Source organism: Rhinichthys klamathensis, unplaced genomic scaffold, assembly GCF_029890125.1.
Source record: "Rhinichthys klamathensis goyatoka isolate OS25496 unplaced genomic scaffold, OSU_Roscu_1.1 h1tg000840l_1, whole genome shotgun sequence".
NCBI classification, from domain to species: Eukaryota; Metazoa; Chordata; class Actinopteri; order Cypriniformes; family Leuciscidae; genus Rhinichthys; species Rhinichthys klamathensis.
This window is the reverse complement of record NW_026607217.1, coordinates 66109-89111: the sequence shown is the minus strand read 5'-3', so window position 1 is coordinate 89111 and position 23003 is coordinate 66109. Positions and strand designations below refer to the sequence as shown.

The following is a 23003-nucleotide window of genomic DNA, read 5'->3' as shown; positions in this document are numbered from 1 at the left end:
CATCACACACTCATCACACACTCATTACACACTCATCACACACTCATTACACACTTATCACACATTCACACATTCATTACACACTCATCACACACTCATCACACACTCATCACACACTCATCACACACTCATCACACACTCATTACACACTCATCACACACTCATTACACACTTATCACACATTCACACACTCATCACACACTCATCACACACTCATCACACACTCATCACACACTCATTACACACTCATCACACACTCATCACACACTCATCACACACTCATTACACACTTATCACACACTCATTACACACTCATCACACACTCATTACACACTCATCACACACTCACACATTCATTACACACTTATCACACACTCATCACACACTCATCACACACTCATCACACACTCATCACACACTCATCACACACTCATTACACACTCATCACACACTCATCACACACTCATCACACACTCATCACACACTTATCACACATTCATTACACACTCATCACACACTCATCACACACTCACACATTCATTACACACTTATCACACACTCATCACACACTCATCACACACTCATCACACACTCATCACACACTCATCACACACTCATCACACACTCATTACACACTCATCACACACTCATCACACACTCATCACACACTCATCACACACTTATCACACATTCATTACACACTCATCACACACTCATCACACACTCATCACACACTCACACATTCATTACACACTCATCACACACTCATCACACACTCATTACACACTCATTACACACTCATTACACACTCATTACACACTCATCACACACTCACACATTCATTACACACTCATCACACACTCACACATTCATTACACACTCATCACACACTCACACATTCATTACACACTCATCACACACTCATCACACACTCATTACACACTCATTACACACTTATCACACATTCATTACACACTCATCACACACTCATCACACACTCATCACACACTCATCACACACTCACACATTCATTACACACTCATCACACACTCATCACACACTCATCACACACTCATTACACACTCATTACACACTCATTACACACTCATTACACACTCATCACACACTCACACATTCATTACACACTCATTACACACTCATTACACACTCATTACACACTCATTACACACTCATCCCACACTCATCACACACTCACTACACACTCATCACACACTCATCACACACTCACACATTCATCACACACTCATTACACACTCACACATTCATTACACACTAATCACACACTCATTACACACTTCACAGCAGTTGCCCTGTTTCTCATGAAGGTTTGTGAATCTGGATTGATCCTGTGATCAGATGATGAATCATTAATGCTGATCCCGTCATGAAGAGGTTAAAGAGCAGACACAAACACACACACACACACACACACACTCTGTCTCTCTCCCACACCAAGACAACACGTAAGTTATCCTTCAGACATGTTGTGTAATCCAATGAAGCTGTGGTTCCATTTACCATCTTGAATATTGCAATTCATATTTTGTTGCTATGACAACGTGTCCAGTGGTTTATTGAGCTCAACATTTGATTGAGAAATGTTGTTTGCTAGTTTTGTCTCTTGTTTGACTTCCAGCAGCTTTAGCAAACAGTGTTCATATGCATATCTTCCTGTAATATTGAGCTGCTCAGTGGAAATGGTTATGAATCAGGGGTCGGACAGATTTTCAAGAGTGAAATTTTCCAACACTTTCAAGCTGTTCATAATAATCTATAATAATTATAAATGTAAAAAACATTATTTGTTATTGGTGAGACATTTAAAAGCTCATGTAATCATCATATATGAGCGGGCTTCAGACGGGACAGTGCGGTGACATCCGTCATCTTTCCAAAACTCTTAACACAGTTATCATAACCAACTTTCTATGGAAGCTTATTTCAACTTCTGAATCCTGTCATCCGTGTCTCAGATCAACTCGCTCTCCTGAACGCTAGCAGAGGATTCACTCAGCAAACACACTTTATCACCATTAACACAAAAAACAACAGGACAGTGATCTCTTTTGTACGATTTCTTCACAGAGAAATATTGACACTGTTTATAGTTCACTGCAGGTTATGATCCATGTTTCATTACTGTACAACATTATTCCTAGTGTCCCCTTTTGTACAGATGATGATGACACTTGTGTCGGTGTTTAATTACATCTAATTGCTTTGATAGTATTAGATTTTTTAGATTCAGAATTTTTTTCAATTTGATATTACTATAGAAATGTTGCAGATTTCTTTCTTTTTCAGTTTTGTACTATATTTGGTTTTGAACAGTTTTGAAAAGAATCTGTAAATGTGTAGATAGTCCCGTGGGTTCATAGTTTTGCTGGAGTTAGTGTGTGTGTGTGTGTGTGTGTGTGTGTGTGTGTGTGTGTGTGTGTGTGTGTGTGTGTGTGTGTGTGTGTGTGTGTGTGTGTGTGTGTGTGTGTGTGTGTGTGTGTGTGTCTGTGTGTGTGTGTGTCTGTGTGTGTGTGTGTCTGTGTGTGTGTGTGTGACCCGAGCTTCTGAAGCAGCGCTGCACTAGTTCAGATCATGAAGTAGAGTTAGATAAGGGTTCAGGAGCAACACAACTCACACACTTCAAAGCTTGGCAACAGAAAGATTAGTCGAGCACTTTCCAGTCATTCCTAGCTCTGCAGGACCTGGAGCTTATCCCGCCGCGGACGCTCACCCCCATTACAGCTAATCAGATTGTAATTCTTTTGGCCTCTTTTAGTGGAAAAATGTGCCTTGGATTAGTTGCCATGGACATTATGTCTGAAGTCAAGCTTGTGCCAAACTCACGGTCTCTCTCGTGTGTGCAGGCGGTGGCCAGCGATCTTCTCCTGTGGGTTTCCAAAGCCCTGAAACATGCGGTAGCGTCCTCACAGTCAGCCGAGGCTCCTCTAATCTCCGGCAGAATGGGGAACTATGATGAAGACACCGCGTTTCTGGGGCAGAAGGGGCCGTTCTTCGCGCTCCTCTTCTTCCTCCTGAATGCCGTCTACATCTCCACCGGGCTCCACGGCCTGTACATCGTGTTCGTCGGGGCCTCGCCGTCGCATCACTGCCGGGTGGCGGAGGGGAACCTGAGTGAGGAGTGGAGGAGAGCGGTTATTCCGGAGGAGATGGTCAACGGGAAACTGCAGGCGAGTCAGTGTTGGAGATACAGCCTGGAGACGCTCAGGAACCTGTCGGCACACGGAGTCTCCCCGCGGGACCTGAACCTCACCCAGATCCCCCTGGAGAGATGTGTGGACGGGTGGAGGTACAGCACTGAGATCTTCAGCTCCACCATCGTCTCGGAGGTGAGAGAGCTCACACACACACACACACACTCAGACACACTCTCTCACACACACACACACACACACACACACTCACAAACACACACACTCACACACACACACACACACACACACACACTCACACACACACACACACACTCACACACACACACACACACACACACACACACTCACAAACACACACACACACACACACACACACACACACACACTCACACACTCACAAACACACATGCTTACAAACACACATGCTTACAAACACACACGCTCACACACACACTCACACACTCACAAACACACATGCTTACAAACACACACACACTCACACACACTCACAAACACACACACTCACACACACACACACACACACACGCTCACACACACACTCACACACACACACACACACACACACTCACACACTCACAAACACACATGCTTACAAACACACACGCTCACTCACACACACACACGCGCGCTCACAAACACACACGCTCACAAACACACACTCACAAACACACACGCTCACAAACACACACGCTCACAAACACACACGCTCACAAACACACACGCTCACAAACACACACGCTCACACACACACATGCTCACACACACACATCTGGACACTCAGATCCAACATCAACTAATAAACACAACGCTTGATTCCAGTTCGCATGGATCCACGGAAACGACAGAAATTCTCTAATATGCTGCCGGACAAGTAATAAGTCAATTTGTAAAGAAAGACCACACGCCTGCACACATATATATTCAAACACTCATACCTAAAGACGTTTTTGCTGATAAAGTTTTCTACATTTTTCAAAACTTGTACTTTGGATCCTGTTTCACAGTTTGGGATCTCGAGCTCAAACACTGTCGTGCAAATAAACGGCCAGAACACATTAAACGTTTCTGTGTTCAGTAGAGCGGTGTGTGTTAGCGGCCCCTAAGTTAATAACTAATGATCTCTGCAACGGAAGTGAATCAATCAAAACTAACTTTATCTGGACAGTAACTTTATCCTAGAGCTGCTGTAAAGCCTAAACACTCTCTGTTACTGTAATCTCCTGTTATCACTGTAAAGCTGCTGTGAAACTCTATATTGTTAAAACGCTGTATAGATGAATGCATATTCAGTGAAATGAGTAAGGAATCTGAGCTCATTCCTCATGAGCAATGGCCTTCAGGTCAGGGATATTCTTGGGTTTGCTGCTTGAGATCATTCTCCAGTTGGAAGGTCCAAGCATGATGTTCTCTCCTAGGATCTCCTGATCCTTCAGTGATCATCTCTCCTTCCACACGCTGCAGGTCTGCAGAGCCGGAGGATATAGATCCGCCAGAGCATCACGAGCTCCACACGCTGAACTGGAGACTGAGTTCTCATTTGTTTCATCGCTCCACAGAACAGAATCCCTAAACTTCTGTGGCTTCTTTATACGATTTTGAGCTCTTTCTTGTGCGTTTGAATCAGTAGTGGTGTAGTCTTTGAGTTCTGGCATGCGTTTAGTACGAGCTTTACTGTGCAGCTGAACATCAGTGCCTGTGGCCACCAGCTCTTCTGAAGCTCTTCTGCAGTCACTCCAGGGTTTCTCTGAACCGGCCTTGGAAGAAATCCGGTTTCAGCCGTTGATATCTTCCTTTTTCTGCCCCGTCCAGGGAGTGTAACCACTATTCCTTTAACTTTAAACTAGAGAACTATGCTTCCAACAGTGTCTCGATGAATATTTAGTGCCTTCACTATTTGTTCGCCTTGTTTGTGAAGGGCGATGATATCTTCTCTTAACTTTTTGGACCTTTCTTTTGACTTTCTTATTTCTAACTTGCAGTGAAACGTGACACTCAACAAACCTAGCCAGTTCAGATATGTCGTGTGTTCTAGCTCAAGCACACCTGGTGCAGCTCATGAAGCCATTGATTAGTTGCATCAGGTGTGCTTGAGACAACATATTTTTTGCAGATTTGTGCTGTTGTGAGGGATTCTATCCAGGGGGTTGGATAATTTTGAAACTGCAGAAGTCATTAAAAGTTGAATTTTCATTTAAATTTGGGGAAACCACTTGAAGTTTTGTTGTGTTGAGGTGTTTCAATTACTTTTGTTTGATTTGTTCATTGCAAACAGCTGAAAGTCTGTACATTTTGCCAATAAACCTAATTTGCAATGGGGGTTGAACAATTTCGATTGCAACGGTGTTTGTCATCAATAGATCCGAATGATTAGGCAATAGGAAATCTCATACATTTTAACAAACTGAATTTAGCTTGTTCAGCAACTATCCATATTTAAACCGTGTTTTTAACTGAATAAACAGAAGAGTTTTCAGAGTTGTATGGTGATTTGAGTTTAAATACATGCAAATTCTTAATAACAAACTATGCCATGATTAGAATTATTTGTTTGCGTGTATGTAAACTCAAGTCTTCAACATTGCATTGACATGGTCTGTCGCATTCTTCTCAATAGCTATATATGTCTTACATTGGACCAATAATATAATGATATTAACAACGTGGGTGTCCAAATGAACTTTTGATGATAAGCTGCCATGTTGTTGTGTTTTCTCCCGCAGTGGGATTTGGTGTGTGACAGCGAGTGGAGAGTCCCATTCGCAACCTCAACTTTATACATGGGCTACTTGCTGGGCTCTCTGGTTTCTGGCCAACTCTCTGACAGGTAATGCTTCTGTCCACATTTCACAGTTAGAGCGGACCGTCATTCAACAGATATTTTGCATTAAATTGGCAAATGCTTAAAAAATTATGCAAAATATCTGACCAAAGCTGTATGAGCTTTGTGCTTTACAGATCTAGTAAGCTTTAAAGCAATGCAACTACAGGTTTAGTTTCCTGCAAGCAGCTCCTCCCCCCTCAAGCCTGAAGATGTTCTCGTTGCTCGTCTGTACAGTAGAGTTGACGTCTGCTGTCTCGTGTCATACAGTAGAGTTGACGAGCACACTCTTTAAGAGAGCAGCCAGAAAAATGGAGCGAAACTGGAAGAAAACTAAACTAGAGGTATTTCGCATTTCATGGAAGGAGAGCTCGATTGCATACAGAGGCTTTAAAAGCTGCTAGATCTGCTTATTTTTCAACCCTATTAGAAGAAAATAAACACAACCCTAGGTATTTATTTGAAACAGTGGCTAAACTAACGAAAAATAAAGCTTCAGCCCTGAAGTTTCCAAGCAGCACAACAGTGACTTTATGACCTTCTTCACTTACAAGATTGATAATATCAGGGAGAAAATAATAACTATGCAACCGTCTACTACAGTATCGCATCAGGGAGTGCAGTGTAGTCTCCCTGAGGAAAAATTTGATTCATTTGTTGCCATAGGAGAGGACGAATTTTCTAAACTTGTTAAACCATCTAAATCGACAACATGTATGTTAGACCTTATACCGACTAAGCTACTGAAAGAGATGCTCCCAGAGGTCATAGATCCTCTTCTCAGTATCTTTAATTCGTCTTTGTCTCTAGGATACGTACTAAAAATCTTTAAGCTGTATATGACTAAACCACTTGTTAAAAAAACGCAACTTGATCGTACAGAATTGGTCAATTACAGGCCGATCTCGAATCTGCCTTTTCTGTCAAAGATATTAGAAAAGGCAGTATCCTCACAACTGTGTTCCTTTCTAGAAAGAAATGATATCTGCGAGGATTTCCAGTCCGGATTTAGACCGTACCATAGCACTGAGACCGCTCTCATCAGAGTCACAAATGATTTGCTCTTATCAACCGATCGTGGTTGTATCTCTCTATTAGTGTTACTCGATCTTAGTGCTGCATTTGACACTATCGAATACAACATTCTTTTAAATAGACTCGAAAATTATGTTGGCATTAGTGGAATTGCACTAGCATGGTTTAAATCACACTTATCTGACCGTTACCAGTTTGTAGCAGTAAATGAAGAGATGTCTTATCGATCACAAGTTCAGTATGGCGTACCACAAGGCTCAGTACTAGGACCGTTGCTGTTCACTCTGTACATGCTACACACACACACACACACACTGTACATGCTACCCTTAGGAGATATCATTAGGAAGCATGGCATTAGTTTTCACTATTACGCTGATGATACTAAGTTAATAACTAATGATCGTTGCGACGGAAGTGAATCAATTAAAACTTACTTTAGCTGGAAAATAACTTTATTCTAGAGCTGTCATAAAGCCAAAACAATCTCTGTTACTTTAATTTCCTATTATCACTGTAAAGCAGCTTTGGAACAATCTACATTGTTAAAACCGATATATATAAATGAAGAAGTCTAGACTTGACTTGACTTGACGTCTGCTGTCTCGTGTCTCAGGTTCGGCAGGAAGAAGGTTCTCTTCACGTCTCTGGCGGCTGAAGCGCTGCTGATGTTCGCTCAGTCCTTCTCTCACTCCTGGCTGCTCTTCTGCCTGCTGTACTTCTTTGTTGGCACTTTCCAGATATCCCTGTACCTCACAGCATTTGTCCTTGGTAAGCATGTGATAAGATCAGATGTTATTGAAGAAAACAGAAGTGAATATAATGATGTTGTTGTATAACCCTACACATATATGGTCACAGGTAGTGAAGCCTTGAGTGAGTCCTTGCGAGTTCTGTTCACCACACTGGGAGCGTTTCTGCATTACTGCATCGGTTACATGGTTCTGCCGTGGATTGCGTTTGCGGTGCGCGACTGGAGGATTCTGCTCAGGGTTCTGTCGGGGGTGACGGTGGTGTACGTCCCGCTGTGGTGGTGAGTCTCCACAAACACCAACAACTCACAGATGAAAAACACCAAGGAAATATGTTTTAAAGGGGACCTATTGTGCAAAATTCACTTTTATAAGGTGTTTGAACACAAATGTGTGTCCACAGTGTGTGTAAACAACCAGCCTATAATGGTACAAATCCAACCAATACTTTTTTTACAATTCCCATATGTCATTATCAATCTCTCAGAACATCTGTTTCAAATTTCCCCCAAATCATACGTAAGGGTTTGGTTCTGATTGAAAAACCTAGGAGTAGTTCGCAAAAGTAGGTTTTTCAAAAAATCCGAAATACCTGAAAGTTCTGTCAGGCCGATCGGGGCGAGCTGTTGTAGACGGGATGGGTTTCACCAGTGCTCAAAGATTCAAGCCTCTTCTCTGCCCGATCACTTTTAGGTAGGAATGATGATCCTCAGAAATTCTAACAAAGACACGCGCTTGAACCCCTAATAATTACTTGAGCAAGAGTGAAAAAGTATTCAATGACAAGACTAGTCAGGTAGCAAGTTATTAAGTTACTAGTTCTGAGTCAGAACAAGCAAGATGATGATGATGATGAAGCATGTATTAGGGATGTTTACTTCCCATTATGTCCACGCGTGTCAAACCTTGCTGTACCCAGGCTGATCCCGGAGTCTCCGCGCTGGCTTCTCTCTCAGGGACGAGTGCTGGAGTCGGAGGCCATCGTGAGGGAGGCGGCGAGGAAGAACAAGGTCTCTGCGCCAGAGGTCATCTTCAGCCAGGTAACCCTAACCCTAACCTTGCTCTTAAGGCTTGATTATAAGTATTATAAGTGGGATGATGCCAAAGACAAATCTGTGTTTCTACATCCATCGCTAGGTTAAAGAGGCGGGATCCCAGAGCAACCAGTACAGCGTCCTAGACGTCCTGAGGACCAGCGAGATCCGCAAGACCACCTTCATGTGTTTACTGCTGTGGTGAGACATTATTCTTCTCTATTTCTTGCATCTGTTATTTCGAATCATTTACTCAGCGAACAGGGAACGTTCTCTCAAAGTTTTGAACAAATGTTCTTTCAGTAACATTATAGAACGTTTGTTCAAAGTTATCTGGTCTTTAATAATGTTAGTGTTGTGGCAAAAATTCATCTCAAATAAACATCACTGCGTAAGAGACACTCAGAGTTAAATTATATAAAATAGAAGTATTTATTCTTGCAAGAATAGGAGCAGTCTAATACACAGTTGTTACCCTGTGCAGAAGAGTGACACACCCCCAGACAGACTGAACTAGCTTTTATCTTAGTTTCAAGGCCTTCTTCCCCCCAGAGCCTTCCTCCCAGTAGTTTTCCATAGACGTCACTAGTTGGCCCACTAAGCTCCCCTGCACCAAATGGCCTTCTGACATCTAGGTCAGAGGTCCTTGTTCGTCTGTTCTCTGGAGTGTCTCCCCCTTCTGCCTCCCCAGGTACATAAACAGAATCTTCTCTCACTACAAGTGAGACACACATGTGACATTCTTTGAATCATCTATATTTTACTAAAGATCAATGAATATCATTAAAATTGCCACTACAACTCCTCACTTTTTATCATTCTGATTACCCATAATCACAATAATAAACAATAAAACAAATTTTAAGTCATATCATCACACTTATACTCTTTATCTCTGATTTTTGCATAAAGGATCACTCTCCTTGAACCTGTGAAGAAAAGTTTAGAATGAAGAAGTATAAGGCTGTTTTTGTGGGGGAAAGGCCCCGTAATATTTTAGCTAGCAAGTAAACATTTTTACGACGCCGGGCTAAGCGAGAAATCACTGTTCCTGCGCTCCTGTAAACACACCCTCAGTCACGCCAGTAAGGAAAAAGGTAGTTATAACATAGTAAGGAAACAAACAGATAAAGTATAATAAAAATCACTCAGTTTCAAACCCTATCTTTGTACGCCATCTCGTAACACGGATGACCGCTGCTTGTAACCTTCTTTAAATCTTTTGCCCTTAATCTTTCTCAGAAAATAAACAAATAGAAGAAAAACAAACAGAACATACATTTAACACATATCTCACTGTAGCTCCCGCTACCTGTATCGTCACATAATTTTGTTCATCCTTGGGATAGACTGTCATTTTCACCAATTGAACAGACAGCATGTTTCACCTGTCACTGTAATCATATTCACCCATGAATAACAAAATTATTAGAATAACAATCCTAACTCCTATCATTAAGCCTTTTCCATTAATCTACGCCCATCTCCATATTTCACCTCGGTTTTCCTAACCATATTGTGTTCACTTCTAATTCAATTTAGTAAGCTCTATTTAATGCCATATTTAACAAAATCTAACCAGAGAAGTCTTATAATTTTATCCATTCTTCTAACCAATGCAGTTGTTCAATATTAACTCTAATATTTCCATTACGGACACAATCAATATATTTTCTACATTTGCAATCAAATCAATACCTAGTTTGATTCAATCAAACAAAATCATCACAAAAACAGATTCTTCTGTTAAACTTAAACCATCAGTTGTGTTGATCATCTCGTTCGCCCCACGGACGTTCCGTGTTCGCCAGGGTGACACTTTGCGTGCCGTTGCAATGGTCTTTCCCTCGTAGGTTCGGGAGGTACGTTACTAGCACGTCCTTGAATCCCTCACTTTGTGCTCTATTGGATGGTTGAGGCCTGTTGGTGTTGTCTAAAGGTGAGAGGCTTGGACCCAGGTGTCACACTCTCCAACCATTTTCTGATCCTTATAAGGTTTTCCCTTATATCACGACCGCACCCCCACTGGAGTGAACTGTCACCTGTGAATGGAGACCTTAAGTATTTTGTTAGTGACCGCTTGACAGCCGCTCGTCCCCTTTGGTGTGACCTGTGGAATCAACAATCTGAAACATTATCTCCGGATAATTTCTTGCTCACTTAATAGCACTCGGGGTCCTTTTACCCTGAAAAACACTCAACCCACTTTGCTCATGTCCACACAATATTTATACATTTGGAACAGAATTAGTTCTGTTTGATCCAATCCATCCTGACATTCTGTAAAAGGACAATTTTAAGTTATGCGCTGCGCAGGTGTAGCACCTTTCTGCCACACTAATAACCCAGGCCAGGATAGTTAGCCAAATTCATCCATAACCATTATTTTATTGGCACATTTTGCCCTGTCTCCCAATCCTGCATGCTCTCTGTAAAGAGAAACAAATTTCGAGGTTATTGTCAGATAGTAAAGTACGTAGTTTCTTTTGTCTACTGTTCTCCCGTGTCCTTCGATGAACTTGCGTTTCCTGTTGAAACAATCTTTGTTATTGGTGTGTGCACACTCACAGACATCAATTTTGTTAGGCAGAAAAAATGGCTTCTTTCAGGGCTTTTATCAAATTACCCCTAGTGTTCTCCCAACATTTATTCAGCAACTGTGAACCCCTTAATAAACCATATTTGGCAATTGTTATACTATCTCCCTCTTGATGCACGACACAACTCGAGCATCAATTTAACATAACATTTAACATAGTGTTTTTTATAAAGTTTGCCATCAACACTAACCCAAACGTTGTCCTTCAGACAAATTCCCTCCAGACATCTTTCTCTGCCTCTGAAACAAAAATATTACATTCTTCACTTAAAGCCACAATCTCATCTTCTTATCGAAGTATTTGAAAGGCAACGGCCCTCAGTCTCACAGCGTATACTGCTTTTCAGGCCTGTTGTTCGGTCTCTCAAGTCAGTCATCTACAAACATTTCCAAAGTCATCAATTTTCCCTATCAGGTCAGGTCGTGCTGTGCAGACTTGGTCAAGGTCAGTCAATCATTTCTCCCCCTTTTGTTTCACAATAATCATAAATGTGAGGGGCTCTCTTGATAATTTCATGTTGACTTAGCCAATATGTCACTTTGTTGTTTCCCTAAAATCTACAACATTTTCATTTATCTCAGCCCATGCCAGATGTTGATCTACAACTACACAATTCCAATTTACTGATCTTCAAATCTACATTATGTATGACAAAAGTATTACTACCAGACAGAGCTTGATGACCAATCAACTTAAAGCTTGTCCCATGTTCTGTATTGTCTTTTCATCACTGTAGACTTGGAATTAAGCCTTTTCCCCGTTATTATTTAATTCACGGGACCAGACACCAGTTATCTTGCCAAGAAAGATTTTTATTCTTATATGTCAGGAGAGAAACTCTGAGAAGATGTTATATTCATGCCAGGTCTATGCGTTTCGTGTTTCTCCTTCCTCTCACCCAGTCATGCCTCCATGTTTCTCTGCTGTAGTACAGTAAGATTGAGTTTTTATACATCACAGAGAGTCTTACAGCTTCCTTGTAAGGTAACAAAACATATTGCTTGTGTCTAAAATATGTTCCTTAAACACATGTGTCCATGCAATCTATAGTCTACTCATGCATTTTAAACTTCATAAGATAATACAACTTATTATGAATACTAAATAAAGAATAATAATACAGATACATAATATTAATTAATGAAATTATATTCAAAGATGAAATTTTAGTCTTCATCTCCCTCCACTGGAACTACGGCCGTCAGTTCCACACCATCATCCCCAGGTGGCCAACCTATTGAAGTGATAGTGAGGAGAAGAAATAGCAGACCAAGAAATAGACAAAGGATAGAAGAATAGAAACAGAAAGGAAAACGAAAAACCCAACCCATGTTATGTCCCCGCATGCTATGTGTAATTTAACGTCTATGTGTAAGCATTTAAAATGAACCCCAATCATCTAAGAAAAGAAAAAGTAATAAATCTTCTGCCCGTGCCTGAACTCGTTAAGTAATTAACTCCTTCAGTTCCGTGCTAAAATAATAAACATTGTTTATTGTTCATTGTTTGTGAGGTTGTGTTTCGTAGTGTAGAATGTGTAAAATCTCCTATTTCACTCCGTATATCCCATTCTCGGTTCTATCCTTTTGGTTAATAATATTCAACTTAACAGGTTTGGTACTCTTCCTTCTAGTAACACATATGATGAGTTGTATTGTTAATAGAAACAGCAAAACACCTACCATAGTCAAAACTATCCATTCCGACCATGATAGATTTCCCGGAATTTGTGTTAATTTTCTCTCAGACATCAATTTAGCTATTCCGTTTGCTACGATAACATGACCCATTGCTTGAATTCCCTCCTCTTGAGCTGCTTTAACACTCTTTTTAACTCTTCTAACCATTTCAAAGAGTTCATAATTCCTTTCTTCTACTAAATCATTATTCCACCATTGTGGCTCTAACTGCAACAATTGCACATGTGGAACATGAATTCCACCCAAGTGAAGAGGATAGAGAATCTCAAGACAAAATGGATCAGGAGGAATTGGACACAACTTCCCTCCGTATATCATATTTTCACTTTTCCCATCATATAATATGCACCACTGTGCTTCTGACACCTGCCATGCACCTGTGGCTTGATCTAAAGGAACTACTTCCCAAACTGCAGAACCATTAAGAGATAGACTAAACATTGTAGAGCATGAGCAAATTACCCACTCATGTTCCTCAACACAACAGTCTGTGGTAGAAATCATCGGCATTTCACCTTCAGCCCAATATCCATTCCTTCCTAATCTAATTACTGAATTTCCTTGTCTAACACCCATTGATTGGAATCGCCTAACTGTCATAATATTCCGCTTCCCATATTGAGGCCATATCATAGTCAAAGGTAATGTTCCAGAACCTGACAACGAATTCTCATTAATGCCAATTTTAACTAACGGGACATGTTTAGCAGAAGTCAAATTAAGTTGATTACCGAAAACCATTAACAAAGATTCCGCTATCCGTTCAGGAACTTGACCCATTCGAATAACCTGAATATCCTCTACCATTTGATCCTTTAAATTCTGGGCTAAAAATAAACACGCCGCACGATGCGTCTCAAAATCAGACGATTTTGTTAATGCATCTGCCAATTCCTTTGCAGCATTATTAAGATGCTGACCCGCTGCTATAATATGTAGAGTACCTTGAAGGGCCTTAGTGAGTCCTTTCCCACTCATTGTTCCCACCCACTGAGTGTACTCACTTAGTTGATTAATTTGAGCGGTATTGCTAATTGAATTAACAGAACCAAACACCCCCGCTATGTCTCCCCATATACTTCGAGGTTTACGATTTTTACTACTCAGAGGATCTCCAGAGGTATAATATTTAACTTCTTTTTCCAACCAACCCCTTATTTGTGTGAAATTTCCACAATAAGACTGATCAAAAACAGTAAGAAGGGATTTCAAGTTATAATTTATGCGTTGCCGCACCATGTGGGCTTCATTTATCAAGGTTTTGGTTTCTTTTGCTAACAAAATACCATGAGCTGGTGCAATAGTTGTATTTGGGCATGTTTTAGCTTTGTTTGTCTTTTCCGCAGAAAGATAAAAACACCTTCCAATTTCCCCAGTTTCTAGTTCAGTCTCACAATATTCATTCTCATCTTCTGAATGCCATACTCGTACATATTTTTCCTTTGAATCTTGTTGTCCCCGAGGAAGTATCCCTTAGAAACCCTTCACATGGCAACACTATGGGATAAATACACCCTTGGGCCAACGAATCCCATATTGTAAGCATGTGAGTACGATTCAGAATGAAATTAATTTCCACATTAGTAGACGTTATGAGGTCTAACCCCACAACTTCACATTGTCCTTTTGAACAAATTTCTCGTCTTTGAGCACTACCAGAATACCCCCCGTCTTTCACAGGCCAAATTACTCTGCTTTTGTAACATTGATGATAAAAGTTACATCCTCCAAAGATGTCCTCACGATATTTAGCAAGATCTTTATCATTACGTGGCACCCAATCCCATAATCCCCATTTGGAAATAAAGGGTAGATTAAAATGTTGGCCAGATTTCAGAGTAGCATTCCGATTGATTTCTTGAACTCGAGGAGTCCATAAAGCTTGGCTTCCTTGGTAAATGCCAAGTAAAATTAAAAATAAGCATACCATTGTCGTTGGGTATCGAGAATAACTTGCAACCATCTCTAATCAATGTCAATGGAATTGATTCCTGAAATGGAAGCAGAGAAATAATTAAACATCATTTCTTTGTTCCCAATCTTTAAAGCTAATGGATGAACAGTGCTCAATATCAGGCCATAAGCCGTCATTATCATTTTGTTCATTCACTAAGCAAGGTTTAACTTGTGACCAATGATACCATCTGTCTGTTCCTACACCCTTCCCTTTAAGACAAACACTTGTGTCAGTAGTTAGGAGTATCTCGTATGGTCCTTCCCATCTAGGCTCTAAACCTTTCCTAGCAATTCGTTTGATCATAACAAAACTGCCTAACTCGGGAATGTGTGGAATGTCAGTAGTGGTGTGTTTTTCATCCCATTGCTGTTGAGCTTCTCGCACTTTCTTATTATTGTCTTTAGTAGCTTTGTCCAGCATTGCGAGATAGCGTCGTAACTTTTCTTGGAACAAAGTAGAGTCTCCTCCTGTTCCCGCAGGTGGCGGAGCATCAGGAGGTAGAACCATTGCTCTTCCAGTCATTAGTTCAAAAGGGGTTAGTCCTGTAACTCGGTTTGGAGTTGCTCTCAAGTTCCACAGAATAGCAGGTAATAACTTATGCCAACCTTGACCAGTTTGCAGAATGGCTTTGGTAAGTGCGGTTTTCAATGATCGATTCATTCTCTCTACCATGCCCGAGCTTTCTGGCCTATAGGGAATGTGGAATTTCTGTTTAATTCCCATCAATTTCATTGCTTCCTTCATCAATTTTCCAGTGAAATGAGTTCCATTGTCAGAATCAAGTTCATATGGAAGACCCCAGCGAGGAAAAACTTCTTCCACCATTACTCGTGCTGCCGCTTCAGCAGTGCAAGTTTTTGTAGGGAATGCTTCCACCCATCTAGTAAATCTGTCCATGATTACAAGTATGTATTGATACCCTCCACTGGGTGATAAAGGTCCTGTGAAATCGATTTGGAGATGTGTCCATGGACCTGTTGGTCTGGGTGCATGTGACATTCGCACCTTTACAGATTTCCCCACATTTGCTTTCATGCAGATCAAGCATCTCCTACAGTAATCATCAATGTCTCCCATCATTCGTGGCCACCACCAAGTCTCGCTGATTTGAGCTTTCATTGCTTTTGCTCCAGCATGCACTTTTCCATGATACAGCTGCATCAGTTCTCTTCTTGTTCCGACAGGCATCACCACTTGTCCTGTTGGAATTCTCCAGATACCTTGATCATCTTCTTTCGCTCCTGCTTTTATCCATTGCTCTTTCTCTTCATCTGTCTCCATTTGATATGACAGAAGATGGAGCTCAGGATTATCTTTGCTGTTTTCCTTTACCAAGGTAACAGGAGTAAGAGGAAGTAGAGCTGCTTCTCTAGCCGCTGCATCTGCTGCCGTGTTTCCTTGACTTTCTTTGGACTTGTCAGATTGATGTGATTTTACTTTGATCACAGCTGCTTCTCTGGGTAAGTGACATGCTGTAATCAAACGGCGAATTATGGAAGCATGTTGTATTTCGCTCCCACTGCTGGTGATAAGTCCACGTCTTTTCCACAGAGCTAGGTAGTCATGGACCACCCCAAAAGCATAACGACTATCTGTATAGATGTTAACTCGATCTCCTTCCGATAGTTCAAAAGCTTCCGTAAGTGCTATGAGCTCAGCTACTTGTGCTGAAAATTGCCCAGAAAGAGCTCCTTTCTTCACAACAGTTCCATCAGCTTCCACTACAGCCCACCCAGTATGTCGTTTTCCATCAACATAATAACTGGATCCATCGACCCATAACTCTTTATCTGGATTTTCAAGAGCGATTGGATTAACAGGACCAAGACTTTCCTCTTCAACTTGTTTTTCACACTCGTGTGGTGTTCCCTCATGTGGTTCCAGCATCATTGTTGCAGGGTTAAGAGAAATGTCTCTGATGATTTCCACTCTCAAATCCTTGTTTAACAAAGTTGCTTCCCATTTTGCTCTCCTCGCGTCAGTTATGGTCTTGATGTTTGTATTGTTCAACAACGTCACTATGCTGTGTGGAGTGTGCAGTATGATAGTCTGTGCTCCTATCAGATTTTCAACAGCATCCACTGCCCATGTGGCACCATCGAGGGCTTGTATACATCGTGGTTGACCAATCATTGTAACAGGAATCTTTGTGGAAAAGTATCCAACTGGCCTGTATCGATCACCTGGTTTTTGACACAGTACTGCTGAGTAGGACTCGTCTCCCACCCTGGTCCACAAATGAAATGGCAATCGTCCATCAGGAAGTCCCAAGGCTGGAGCTGAAGTCAGTTTCTCTTTCATAGAAGTAAACGCTTCCTCAGCTTCCGGTGTCCAGTTTATCTGTTCCACTCCAGGCTTTCCTCCCTTGTACAAGTCGATGAGGGGGCTAGTGATGCTGGCAAAATCAGGAATATACTGACGACAATAGTTGAAAAGTCCCATCACCTTCCGCATTCCTGTAACTGTTAGAGGTTTTGGGAGTTGCCGTAATGCCTCTACACGCTCTGTTGTCATTCTCCTTCCCTCGACAGATATTTCTTGGCCCAAGTAGATAACCTTGGTTTTGGCCAGCTGTGCTTTGTCAGGGTTGACTTTGAATCCTCCTTTCCTAAGGGCTTGTAGGACAACATTCAGAGCAAATATATGGCTGTTTTCATCTGGGCTTGCAATCAACAAGTCATCAACATATTGGAGGCAAACACTTCCTGAACTCTCAATCTCAGCTTTTTGCTCCATTAAGAACTGATCCAAAGTTCTATGAAATACAACAGGGGAAAGATTAAGACCCTGTGGGAGTCTGTTCCAAACATACTGTTTTGCGCCTACTGTGAAGGCTAATTTCTCTTGAGATTTTTCATCAATAGGTATAGACCAGAAAGCTGACAGTACATCTAGTACCGTGAAAATTCTTGCATTTCCTGGAATATCATTCAGAATGGTGGCAGGATTGGCCACAATAGGATGCGGTTTTGGTGTTACACTGTTAAGTCTTGTGTAATCAATGGTTAATCTCCATGAGTTATCCGATTTCCTGACAGGCCAGACAGGACTATTAGTGGTAGATGAAGTTTGTCTGATGATTCCTTCAGCTTCCAAGTCTGCCACTATCTCTTCCACGGCTTGTCTTGCTTCAGGTCGGATAGGGTATTGTTTATGAGGGGCATGTATCGGTCCCTCAATAACAACGGGGTCAATGTTGGCTTTGCCACAATCCAATTTGTGTTTAGCCCAAACATCTGAATATAAACTGCACAGAAGACCCCACACACCATCTTTTCCCCAATTTCTGATGATTGGTTTTGCTGTACCAACAGAACTTAAATTACATGTGCGGTCTTCGTGTGGTATTATCCCAGCTGTTGTAGCGATTTGACGACTGTCAGTGAATATGATCATGTTCAACAATGGAAGAATGTCCATGCCAATAAGGCTTCCTTGTGAATTCGGCCCAACCCAGAAAGATGTCCATAAGACTTCATCTTCATGTATTTGCAGTGGAACTTGAATACTTTTGCGAAATTTTGTGATACCTCCTCCAACTCCTTCAACTTCCATAGTTTCATCTGTTGTAGGTAGGTTCAGATCTGTTATTGAAATGGCTGCTCCTGTGTCAACAAGGATGTCACATGGGTGGCCCCCTATTAATGCATTGACGAAAAGGCGATTGTCTCTTTTCTTACTAATACAGGGGGCCGCTGATTCCTATTGCGGACGCATAATTCCCTCAATGAGCTGACGGACTTGTGCTTCAGTCCATGTCTTCCCTTGAGTGGTTTCTTCATGGTTTTTCGCACTGACCTGTCTAAATGATGGACCTTGACCTTCTGCTCCACCTCCTTTAGCCCAACAATCTATTTTGGAGTCTCCACGCTTTCCACAGTTGCTGCAGAAAATCACCCTATTCTTTGTGTCCTTGTTGTATTGAGCTGTTGCCACTCCTCTTCGATATGGCTTGTTTCCTTCTTCTTTATTTGATCTCATAGCCATCTCTAAGCGGCCAGCCCATTGCATAATTTGGTCAAATGTTTCACCTGGATTGACTCCAAGTGATAAGGCATGTTGGTATTTTGTGCTGAAACCATCGACAAGTGTGTCAGTGAACTGTACATCATCTCTGTCAGGTTGTTTCTTAGCACAGAGGGCCCATCTTTCATAAGCATTCCACTTACGCAGAGCATATTCATCTGGAGATTCATCATCCTTTTGCTTAATCAATGTCACTGATGTGAATGGAATTTTACCACTTCCCAAGATTTCTTGGATTACTTTTCGGAACTCATCTAATGCTTGCCAAAGACCCAGGTGTCTTCCCTGGCCGTCGACCCACAAGTCTACCCACTGGGCTGTTGTTATCGATGCTGGCAAGCGTTCCCATCGGTCTCTTGGGATTTTAGCTTTCACAATGGTGTGTATATCTCTTAATGTCATTTGATGTGCTTCAACTAATGAGTCCAATTCTCGCCAAAACTCTGTGTTTGGATCTTGTCTCTTCAGAGGAGGCAAGGCTGTGAGAATGGCTTGACGTTCTCCTGGTGTGAATGGTCTTTCTTCTGTCATCATTTCAGATTCTTCCCTTTTAATCGCAGGTGAAGAAAATTCAGGACCGATCTTATCAACTGTGATCATGTCGTCATCTTTTGTCTCATCGCCCCAGTCAGAATCATAATTCCGAGCTGGTGTACATCGCAGCATGTCTCTGTTTGGCTGAACTGTTTTAGATCTTGTTATTACCGGAGCTGCTTGTGCAGATGCAATATACATTTTGTCAACTGGACCTCCATTTGATCTCGAAGCTTGAGGCTGTGTCAGAGGTTTAGATGAACTTGTACATTGTTCAGGCAAAGTTGGATAAATTGGGTTGTAAGGAGGAGGCGTTACAGTTGTTGCGGATTTCACTGGTGGTTGTGAGTATTTTCTTTCAGCTTCAGTTATTATATTTGTCCAATCTGGATCAAATAAATCTTCACTGGTTGTATTTGCTTCATCTGAACATTTAATAGACATGATTTTGTTCAATTTGGTATATGCTTCAATTTGAGGCTTCATTGCTTCAGCAAGTGGAACTGGACCACCATTCATATCGCAAAAAAATTCCACCTTGTTTCACAATCCAATGAGCCGCCAGTATTGGGAATGCTTTTGATTTGATCTTGTCTTTTTGGGACTCGAACCAGCTTAACTGCTCATCCATAGATGCATTGATATCCAGACCTTTTTTCAAAAGTTTAGCTTGTTTCTTCCTCTTCCTTTCCAGGTACCAAGAAGATATTGTTCTGCTGTTACAGACACTTTCTCCCATGTTTCAAAGAATTTGTCACTCTGTGTCTCTGTGCTCAGAACAGCAGGGCTATGTGTGTGTGCGTATATGTGTGTGTGTGTGTGTGTGTGTGTGTGTGTGTGTGTGTATGTATATAGAGTGAATTCCAAAGGGAGGGGCTGCTTCTCTCTCCCTCTCTTCTCTAAGCCCTATAAGAACTCAGGGAAAAGAAAATTTTAAAGAAAGATTAAAAACAAGTTATCCCTTATATTTTAGTTATCTATTCTTTTTTCTTTTTAATTTACTTAGTTCAACTCAGATACATTTTTTCTTCTTTCTTTTTTTCCTAGTTTATCTCAGATTAATTTCTTTGTTTTTCTTTTTCCTTTAAGTTTAACTCAGATAAGTTTATTCTTTCTTTTTCCTCTAGTTTATCTTAGATTAATTTCTTTGTTTTTTTCTTTTTTCTTTAAGTTCAACTCAGATCAGTATCCTCAAACATTTGAACAGTTTTATGGTCAAAATCAGAATGCCCGCGATTCTAGCTCTTTTTTTTTTTCATTGATACCCTTCTTCTAAGGGTTCAATCCTCTGCGTATTTAAACGTTTTAGGGTTTTCTTCGTATCTTCTATATACTGCACTGCACTAACTCAGAGCACAGACCCGCCACTTTAAACCGCTATAAATCACTGCTTGTTACACTTTCCTCGTCTCCTTCTGAGAACGAATCTTCTGTGTGTTGGATGCTTTAGGGTTCATTCTGCCATCTTTTTAGACAGTCCCGCCACAATCCAACCACGTCGCAGTTGTAAACAAGCAAATTTGCCTAGCTTAACCGTCTTATAGCTAATTCTATATGGTCTTCTTTCTAAAAAAGATCCACTTTTACCCAAGCATCATTCAAATATTTTAGAGGTTTTACTGATCAGAGCAACTTAAATAAGCCAAATTTAATTGTCTGACATATATTCATTGGCAACACAACTGGTACTTTAAATAACACAGTTCTTTTAAGCAGTTTCAGTCAATGTCTAATCATCAGGCAGACTTAGAATTATTTTAGAAAAAGAAAAAGTCTTACCTTGAATGATTGAGACAAATGCCTGAAGATGCGATCCTGTTGTTCGTGACGCCAAATTGTAGACTTGGAATTAAGCCTTTTCCCCGTTATTATTTAATTCACGGGACCAGACACCAGTTATCTTGCCAAGAAAGATTTTTATTCTTATATGTCAGGAGAGAAACTCTGAGAAGATGTTATATTCATGCCAGGTCTATGCGTTTCGTGTTTCTCCTTCCTCTCACCCAGTCATGCCTCCATGTTTCTCTGCTGTAGTACAGTAAGATTGAGTTTTTATACATCACAGAGAGTCTTACAGCTTCCTTGTAAGGTAACAAAACATATTGCTTATGCTTAAAATGAAATGTATATGCACATGGTACAATCCACTTTCCACATTAAGAAACTATTTCTCAGTGTATACATTAGTGGTATACAAATGGTACATTTGCATCAGTTGAAACATTCATTTTCTTGCAAAGAGCATACCAACTGTACACATTTGAAGTATATTCATCATTGGAACTCTCTGCTAAGTGAACATTACATACCTCTAAGCAGAATACATAATCCTCCCAGCTACCCTCCTTGTGTCTAAAATATGTTCCTTAAACACGTGTCCATGCAATCTATAGTCTACTCATGCATTTTAAACTTCATAAGATAATACAACTTATTATGAATACTAAATAAAGAATAATAATACAGATACATAATATTAATTAATGAAATTATATTCAAAGATGAAATTTTAGTCTTCAATCACAATTATCAGCTTCTTTAAAAGTTGTCATTTGCCTTAACCCATCTGTAATGATAAACTCATTCCAGAGGTTAATGACGCAATATACACACCATTCAGGCGGAATATTAGTGCCCCACACTAATACATACAAGACATAAAATGCTGTCACCATCACACACACTCATACTAGACACACATATGTTAACTGCTCATTCTCAATGTTCACTTTTCTTTATATTATTGCTAAAAGATTTAAATTTTAAATAAGATTTTAAACTTCCCATTTTCCGGTAGCTTCTACCTAATTTTACATGGTCTCCCAACCAGTTTCAAAGCATGTCTTGTTCATTATTCATTAGAATTTAACAAGGTCAGCTGGGTTGTTTTGTGTCACTATCATTATTTTGCTTTAGCTTGCTCTAGCAGGCCAATAATGGAAAGACAGACAGAGCACCATCCCTTCCTCCACTCAAGCAGTCTCTCTCACTATAAATAAATAATCTTCCCACCAGCCTCCTAAGGCTGTAACTTAGACAAAAATTGTATTCATTACAATAACCTTTGACCATTCACCTTTGTCATCCAGACTTTCCTTAAATTAAAAGCTGTCTTCATCTTTAGCCACCACCATGTCTAACGACCTTCAAGAGTTAAAACTATGTCATAGACCTATTAGTTCAAAATCAACACTATGATTTTCCTTGCCCATAAGGCAAACCAGTACATAAAAAGTTTTGCTACTGTCTCCACAACAACTAATGGGAATCACTTCATGGCCTCAGCTGGCTCTTGAAAGCCCACTCCTGTTAGCCCTTTATCTATAATCTCCATC

At 40.7% G+C, this 23003-nt stretch overlaps 1 protein-coding gene across 1 annotated transcript in view; it reads left to right on the top strand.

Moving 5' to 3' along the window:
* The first annotated feature begins 2965 nt into the window (after positions 1-2965).
* LOC130078237 (organic cation/carnitine transporter 2-like) overlaps positions 2966-23003 on the top strand; it is a 35407-nt gene continuing 15369 nt past the window's right edge. The window contains exons 1-6 of the mRNA XM_056243763.1: positions 2966-3365; positions 5933-6036; positions 7682-7836; positions 7927-8098; positions 8737-8857; positions 8955-9052. Coding sequence (XP_056099738.1) covers positions 2979-3365; positions 5933-6036; positions 7682-7836; positions 7927-8098; positions 8737-8857; positions 8955-9052 — 1037 coding nt within the window. The 5' untranslated portion in view covers positions 2966-2978. The remainder of the gene's footprint in view (positions 3366-5932; positions 6037-7681; positions 7837-7926; positions 8099-8736; positions 8858-8954; positions 9053-23003) is intronic.